General features: G+C 40.9%; 1 protein-coding gene across 2 annotated transcripts in view; it reads left to right on the forward strand.

Moving 5' to 3' along the window:
- Window positions 1–5,304, forward strand: part of COL9A1 (collagen type IX alpha 1 chain) — a 92,664-nt gene extending 87,360 nt beyond the window's left edge. For both annotated transcript variants that reach the window (XM_047733703.1, XM_047733704.1), the window contains one exon: window positions 4,349–5,304. In XM_047733703.1, the coding sequence (XP_047589659.1) occupies window positions 4,349–4,533 (185 nt within the window). In that variant the 3' untranslated portion in view covers window positions 4,534–5,304. The remainder of the gene's footprint in view (window positions 1–4,348) is intronic.
- Window positions 5,305–8,943: the final 3,639 nt, after the last annotated feature.

An 8,943-nucleotide genomic window follows, 5' to 3' on the forward strand; every position in this document is an offset into this window, starting at 1 on the left:
AATGTGGCTTGTGGGCTGACATGCTTTCCCTTCTTGGATGAGGAGAGAAGGGTAGATCTGGCTTTGTGCAGGGTCAGGCTAGGCAACTGGGCTATTTAGGTTTCTTAGGCAAAATTTGCCCAGAGGTGAGCTTTGCTTGTGAATATTGAGTGGAAAACCCCCCAACAAGCCCCAAACCAAAGGCACATTCAGTGTAGCCTGGTTTAGCAGTAGCCATTTATCCTATTTCCGTCACTGCAGCTATTATATTTGGCCGTGGGGAATCTTAAATACACAAACCACTTTATGCCAATTCCTTAAACATATATGCTTTGTTAAACACCACAAAAGTAAGCTCAGCATAAGGTGAGAACTGTAAGGAAGTCTCTAACACATATTTTACATAACCCGTGGATAAATTAATGCTGAAAATTACTTGCAGGGTTTTTTTTTTAAGGCCTTTAGACGGTCCCTTTCACTCTGCCCCACGTGTTAGATCCTTCAGAATGTTCCAGGGGGGACTGGTCTCTGTCAGTGTAACATGACTACCCTCTAGTGTTCACACAGAGAATAACACAGACATTTATTTTTAAAAATAACACTGTTGGGCCATAACGTTTTCATAGGCCCTTGAAATTTCAGAAAACTGTGTAATCATTAGCTGGTTAGTGCAGCTAACACACCCATGAGGCAGACAAAGCATAATGAGAACACTTCAGATCTGTTTTCTTCTGAGGAGTTGGAGGGTAGTTTACAGATATTTGCTAACGAAGCTGCTGGACTTCTTGAATGATTTGGATTGTGACATAGTATCACCCCAAAATTACATTCCTAAACAGTAACAAGAACATTTAAGAGTAAATGCCCAGGGTCTGGGCTCACCGGAAACTGACGATCTGTTATGTGACGGCTGGTTTCTTCCCCTGGTCATTTCTACAGGACAAAAACCTCAGTAAAAATATCTTTAGTTTCTTAGGACACTTAGAGCTCCAGAAGAATCAGTACTACTCTTGTTGATTGTACCTCTTTTTACTTCCTAGTCAATTCAGGTGCAAAGAATTAAAGAAAAAACACCCACCCCACCCACACTTGCGGTGCAGGCACACGCACGCACATGCGCAGTCGCGCACACACCGCGGCAGAATTAGCCCATCAGTGGCTATGCGAGTAAGGTTGGATTGGAGGGGCGGCGAAGGGCCCTTGTTTCCAGCTGTAACACCCTCTAGCTATGTGACGATGGACGATTATTTAGCCTTCTGAACTCTAAGTTCACACAAGAGGAGAATAGGATCAACGTTGAGCACAGTTCATGGCCATGGTAAAGTGGAAATAGTTTGTAAGTGTTGATGAGGATGACGGCCTTGATGACAGTGACATCATAAAAGCTCCCGAAGGTCACTTGCTGTGTTTGCCCAAGGGAGAATTGGACTAGATGTGCTTTACATAAAATAAATCGAGGGTACACAGGATGGCTTCATCAACTCTTTCTTCAGAGGATGAGCGGGAATCTGGAATAAATGCAGCAAGTGAGAAACCTCTCCTGGAATGTGTAGTGATGCGGCTCCACATAGGAAAACCTAAAAAGCTTTCCTTCTGATTTCTAATATTGGTGTGTAGTAGAGAATAAATTCCCTTAAGTTTAAGGTTTTAGTTCCCTTAAGTTAAGGTTTTAGGCACGTGGATCTACAAATGTTCAATAAAAATTTTAATCCTAACATTTAGAAATGGAGAGACCTATTCAAGAACTCAGCTTCGAGCTTTCTCTGACAATTTTCAGAGGTTCTGCAGGCTCTGGCCCGTCTTCCCTTGTGGCAGCTGTGGGCTGGAGCAGAGCTGCCACAGGCCTCAGTCCTCCCTGTTGCCTCCCTACCACTGAGGTGGGACTTCTCATTAGATCAGTTTTCATTAGACCTGCGTTATCACTTTTCTTGTAAAGACAGCAGAGCATTCTTAATCCAGAGCCATTTCTTTACTTCCTTAAGGGTCAGCAGACTTTTTCTGTGAAGGACCAGAGTTTTTGGATCCGTGGGCCCTGCGGTCTCTGTGGGAGTTAGACAGCTTTGCCCTTGTAGTGAAAAAGCAGCCGTAGGCGATACATACACACATGGCCATGGCTCTGTTCTAAAACTATTTACAAAAACAGGGGTTGGCTCCTGGGTTCCCCCCTGTTCGCCTACCCTGATCTGCCTTATCCGCTTTGCCTCTGTGGGCATTTGGTTTGTGATCTTTCCTTTAGGCATTTTCTCCTCTTCATCCTGATTTGATTTTGTGAAGGTAGACATGGTATGTCTCCATGGGAACATTGCTGCGCCTAAGGTGTGTGAAAGTTACCCTTTATGCGCACCTTTTTCTGGCCTATCTTTTAAACCTTCAAAGAGCGACTTTGAACAACCGCTTTGTGTCAGGAGACGTGGAGAGGCTCTGCTAGAGGCTTATTTATTTACAGGTGCTCTTGATTAGGGAAAAACTTTCTCAGGGCCCTTGTCTTTAGAAGAAAACACAATCATCTGCTTCACTACAACTTCATATAGTTAAATGGAGGCTTATGGGATAGATTAGGGGAAATCACTTACCTCTCTGTTTATCTATAGGCTTGAGATGGAGAGAATCAAAGATAATAATTCAAACTTAATAATGTGTTGTTCTATATTCTTGCTTTTTGTGGATCTAATTGTAAGCATCACACGTAGAATGAGATCTTATATGTAAAATCAAATCTCTGATCTATCTTCCTTCTAAAAGTATGTGAGAGGGCGCCTGGGTGCTTCAGTCTGTTAGGTGTCTGCCTTCGGCATGATCTCAGGGTCCTGGCATCGAGCCCCAGGTAGGGCACCCTGCTCAGTGGAGAGTCTGTCTCTCCCTCACCCTCTCCCTGCTGCTCTGCCTACTTGTGCTCTCTCTCTGTCAAATAAATAAAAAAATCTAAAAAAAAAATAAATAAAATGAGTAAATGAAAGTATGTGAGATATATGTAATAAGACCATTTAGTAAGACTGGACCACTATAATAAGACCAATAAAAGACATGTGTAATAAGACCACAAAAATAGAAAAAGAAAACTAAAACCACTGAGAAAGAAGGAAAGTAACTGAATCTAAGCAGATACGTAAACGAACATGTCCACTGTTTCAGCGGAATGGCCCAGGTAGGAGGGCGGAGATGGAAAGAGGATCTCTATGAAACTGTATCATCATGGCACATACAATTTGTCTCACACCGATTGCTTCCTGCCATCTTTACGCTAATAGTGGGGAAACACTGCTGGTGTGATGGGGTGGGTAAGCATTCAGCAGAAATTCCTCCCTGCCATGGGGTGCCCTGCCTCAGAGAGCGTGCCCCACGGGGTGACCAAACAACCTTTGAACATGACAAAGGGAACAAAATGCTCCCGAGGAACGCAGGCCATGATAAAGTTCACCCAGGGTGAACCCCTGGGAAAGTGAACCCCTGATAGGAAAACATCTGGGAAGTTTGCAGGTGCGCTGCACAGGCTTCTAAGACATCCGTCAGTGATATACACACAATCAGATAGCCCCTACTTATTAGAGGCTTTCAGACATGGAATTTAGTTTTAAGGAAGGTATCATCCTATCTTGGAGATGAAGAAACTGAAAGATTCATGACTTGCTAATGCCACCCTATTCACAAATGGCAGAGCAAGAACTTAGAGCTATCTGCCTCTAAATCCTGTGCTTCTAACCACTGAGCTATAGTTGTACTCCCTGTCTGGAGACTGCTCGCCTATTAGGGATGATGCTACTGGAGAAATACAACGTGAGCCACAAGGAGAGTTGTGTGCATAATTTAAAACCTGCTATAGCCACATTATCAATGTCAAAAGAATCAGGTGAAATTAATCTTTATACTAGTTTATTTAAGCCATTGTGTCTAAAATATTATCACTTTATCATGTAATAAGAACAGAAATTATTAATGAAATATTTTTAAAATTTTACACTATGATGTACTGTATGGCGACTAACATAACATTTATGCTAACAATTACATTAATAACAATTACACTAATACAAAATTTACACTCATTTTTCAAAGTCCGTGTGTGTTTTACACTCTTACGGTTCATCCCAATTTGACTTAGCCACATGTCAGTGCTCAATAGACCTGTGTGGCCGGAGTCTACCCTATTGGAGATGCTGAGGCCTCCTTTCATTTTTAATTTCTAAGAAACCCAAGTCCAGTGAAGGAATTTTACCATCATCATCGATCTTCATCCATCCTTTCCAAAAGCACTTCCTAAGGCCCTGGGTGCACCCCGCTGGGCTGCGGGAGGGAGTCGGGTGGGTGCCTTGCGGCCAGCTCACCGCCATTGGTGTTCTCCTGTTCACATGTGCAACCGTTTGTGTTTCAGGTGAACCAGGTCCTGCCAGCTACGGGAGGAATGGCCGGGATGGCGAGCGAGGGCCCCCAGGGGTGGCAGGAATTCCCGGAGTACCTGGACCCCCGGGCCCTCCTGGCCCTCCTGGGTTTTGCGAGCCAACTTCCTGCACCCTGCAGGCTGGGCTACGGGCATTTAGCAAAGGGCCCGATCAGTGAAAAGCTTAGCGCCGCTTGGCTGTCTGCATAAACCGTGCCTGGCAAAGGAGCGTGGAGGAGAAACCCCACCGAAGCCGAGGCAGGAGACAACAATGCATTACCTTCAACGTTATTACCTAAGTCTTACTTGACGGATTTAAAACAATGGTGCTATCCAATAAATCCTCCTTCTTTGCCTTTGGAGAGTCGACAGGAGAGTCATCAGATTTAAAAAAAAAAACAAAACAAAACACAAAACAACCACAACCCCCCCCACCCCCCCGCCAAACCCTCTCTTTAAATAAATTTCTAATCCTCTTCCCGGGGCGTTGAACTGAATTCAGCGCGCTGTGCGTATGGGACACATCGTGGCCCGCTGTGCCAATAAAGAAGGACGACTGCTTTGGTTTTCCTTAGCCGGAGTAGTTCTTTTCCTCTTTTATTTAGATGTTCTCAGATTACTGTTTGGGTTATACAGAGGATTATCAGACCAGTTAGGAAGAAGCCTCAGTGCTGCCGCTGGAACCGGTACTTAAAACGCCCAGCAGCCTGTGCTCCCGGGAGCCCCCAGCCACGGTTCCCGGCGGTCAGATGCCGGTTTTGTAGTCAGCCTGGATTTTTGTTGAACTGTACTGTCTCCCAAGCCCATTAATGTTTTGAGCTCTTCTATGTGAAGCAAAGAAGGAATTTTAACATCCTGCCATTCATAGGTTTTAATGAGGTTATTTATTTTCAAGGTTTGAGGTAAAATCCCTGGTTGTACCAAAGAAGAAATAAATATGGTTTCTTAATCTCTTGCATGTTTTCTTATAAATAATCGTGTTCAATGAAGTCACTGAACTTATTTAGATACTTTGAAAAATTTTTAGTTACTGGTATTTCTATAGGTATGTTTATAATGTTAGTGCTTTTTTCCTATGGAGAAATTAAAAAGCCCTTCCTGTTCCCTGGGGGGTGTTACCCTGGGGAGAGAAGTTCTTCCTGTGTATGTGTGCAGCGTTAGGGAGAGCTTCAAGGACCTTTTTGAAATTTTGATGAAAGCCATGAGGCCATCATCCCAGGAAGACACATGAGAGCATATGGACAAACATGTTTGCAGACTGTTTCAGACCTCATAGACCACTTCCGTGCCTGTTTCTAGGTTAGGAACCACTGCTTTTGTTTCAACGGTTCATTAACACCTTCCTTTTTAGAACTTCACTGCTGCAAAAATGATTTATGTTTCACCATTTTTCTTAGACATTTTATAACGACAACTCAGCTAAAGCATGGTGTTCTGACCTATAAGACAGGTATTGCCTGACCATTCAAGCACTTTATTGCTATTTACATAGTCACACAGATGGCTGTTTTATGGACATTTTTTTAAACCATTGATCAGACTTAATATATTAATTTTATGTCACAGTAACTTCTCTTGGGGGCATAGCACAGTGCTCAAAACAGTCGATATCTTTGGTTGGTTTATGGAATTCTGTTCTCTCAAGTCAAGGGGGAGTGAGCCCTAATAGGATCTTTGATACCAATTTTTTTCTTGTGTATACTTGCTATATATTGAAAAATTTCGGCCCTATTTTTTTGACCAAGCCAATCATCATTTAATTTGTATTTGGATTTCCTTAATTTTTAAAAAAAGATTGATTGGTTGATTGAAGAAATCTCCACACCCAATGTGGGGCTTGAAGTCATGACCCTGAGATCAAGAGGTGCATACTCTAAGGAATGAGCCATCCAGGCACTCCCTTCTACCCTCCCCTCCCCCAACCTGGATTTCTTTAAAACTGCTTATGGCATCTAATTCTGTGATTTGAATATGGCTTGTGCTTAAGGAGAATGAGCCTAACTTGGCTGCATAATGAGTGCCATTTACACACACTGAGAAGGATGGTTTTCCTTCATGTGGAATAGATAAGTTTTGGAAATAGATTCATCATTATTACTTAAAATGATCTCTATATAAATGGCAAGCCTTTTTAGGTGCTGCAACATCTAACCAAAAAATGCAAAGAAATTGTCTTTCCACAAAGATGGTTTTATTCTAACTGGAGTGACAGAATCAAATACAACAAAAGAAAAACGAGATAACCAAATAAATACGTTTCCCAGTTCTAGAATATTGTATTCATAAGAAAATTTTTAAAAAATAAAATTTCAAAGAACAGTTCATTCAACTGTTTTACAAACTTGATATATAAAAGACTGTACAACAAGCCCCACGGATACCATAAGCAATATTGGAAACAGCCACTTACGAATAGATTATGCAAAACTAGCACATTCCAAATGGTGGGAACAATCCATTGTAAATTCAGTTAAGTGAAATAGTTTACAGAAGCAGTAAATGCTTGACTGAGAAATTGCAAAGAAAAGCATCCAGCAAATCCTCTCCAATGGAAGAGAGTTGATAAACATTTAATTAAGCCAAATCTCTCTCTCTAGCAAAACACAAAGTTCCAAACCTCTTTGAGAAATTTTTAAGAGTTGGGTGAAGTGTCACCTAGAGCACTCACTGAGAGAAGAGTGTGTGAACAATTAAGGTTGGTTAGAAACTGGCATATTACTCAAGGGCAAATGATTGCTGATTTATTTCTAGGCAGTTCTTCTATGGCATTACGATAGGATTTTCACCCCAAATATCTGACAGGTTGGTTAAGAACCACGGAAATCACTTCCCAGGTTGACTGAGTACATAAATTCACGGGCATGGTTTGGGATAATTGACCTGTCAAGCAGAAGAGTCTGAACTAGTAGTCTATCAATTATGTCGTTGATTTGATTATAGACACTTTATATGCCAAGCTGTCTAACGAGTATTGCTATTCTTAAACATTATTAGTCAAATCTGATTTATTTGCTACCTGAAATAAGCTAAGATGAATCCCTGCTTTAGAAGAACACCTCCGACTGTATTATTTGATATTTTGGCTATGGCAGTATTTCTGGCATATATCAATGAGTTAAAAATAAACCAATATATGGAGAAGATCACTAAAAATACATAAAATCATACCAAATATCAAGAAAGTTTTTTTTTTCTCTTAGCCCTGGCAAAAGGAGTAAAAAGTACTGATGAGAAAAAAAAAATACTAGCAAACTAGTGATTCTGCCATTTACAGATTTTGCAGTGGTCATAAATGGTTTCAACTATTTTTAATTAAAGAATATTTGTGCTCAATCAGTATAGGTCAAGACTTTTTTCACTGGGTAAAGCAAATCCTTTTCAGTTGTGTACTTAACCCTTTTCAGTGAGCTTGGCAATCTGGGATGGTGGTATTAAGTGCATATGGCTCAGTAAATACTAAGTCACCATTTGTTAACCATTACAATGTAGGACTATAAATACACATGCTCAAATGCCCTTTACGTGATTAACTAGGGGAAGTGTAATCTATTTGTTAGATCCAGTTATCAGAAAGAGGATGCTGACATTATTTCTAGTCTTCATAAATCCATGCTAACTTTCCCCTAACATGCTTCCACATCTTACTCTTGACTCCAAGTTTTCTAAGACTAACTAGAGAGAGAACAGATGAGGGAAACTGGCTCCAAGAAACTACCTTTCTTTTTAAGATTTATTTGAATGTGTCTTTGGCCTCTATTTTGAAGATCTGTGTGTGTAAAGACTTAAGAATATTCCTTAGAGAGCACCTGGTTGAATTTCTTATATCATAAGGAGACCTGAAGATGAGAATAGTTAAGACCTATGGAAAGCGTTTCCCAGTCTAAACAGACATGTAAATCCACTGGCATGTTTTGATGTGATTAATTTTAGTTAAGGAAACATGCTATGTATTTAACTTCTTATTGCCTATTGACATCATTAATGATGTAAGAGCTTACTTTATGAGAAAACTTAACTGTGATGTTTCTTATCTTGCTCAGGCCCCTCTATACCAATAAATCTTATATGAATTTAGTGAGACCACTTTTGTGGGACAAAAGCTGCAAAGGACTGGTTGCTCTCTGACTTGTTTCTGCTTGTAATTCTTATCTGCAATCATTAGACCAGGCTTTTTATGAGCTGCCAGGGAGATGGGTAATAAACTTAATTGTTATGAGCTAAGCACTGATTCTTATGACAAGCAAAAGCATCATCTCCAGCATGGTATAAACATGAACCCTGCAACAGTCCAAGTTACAATTATCCTGGACATTTTTGTGGCTCACACTTGACATACAAGTGCTTTTGGGGTATCTTTGTGGCTGAGACCTACCAGAATGGAGCTGAAGTGTGGATTTCAGCCATGAGACATGGTGAAGTGGTGAACAGTAGAAACGGTGTTAATAACTGCACCTCAGAATTCCTTGATTTAGGGTTAAATCCTTTATTGCTAAGATAAGTGAAAAGCTCATTATGTATCATGGACATATAGGAATCAAGGCCTCAAAACATTATATCCAAGTGGGATTTGGGATAAAACCAGTGCCATT

Source organism: Lutra lutra, chromosome 6 (genome assembly GCF_902655055.1).
Source record: "Lutra lutra chromosome 6, mLutLut1.2, whole genome shotgun sequence".
Lineage (NCBI taxonomy): Eukaryota > Metazoa > Chordata > Mammalia > Carnivora > Mustelidae > Lutra > Lutra lutra.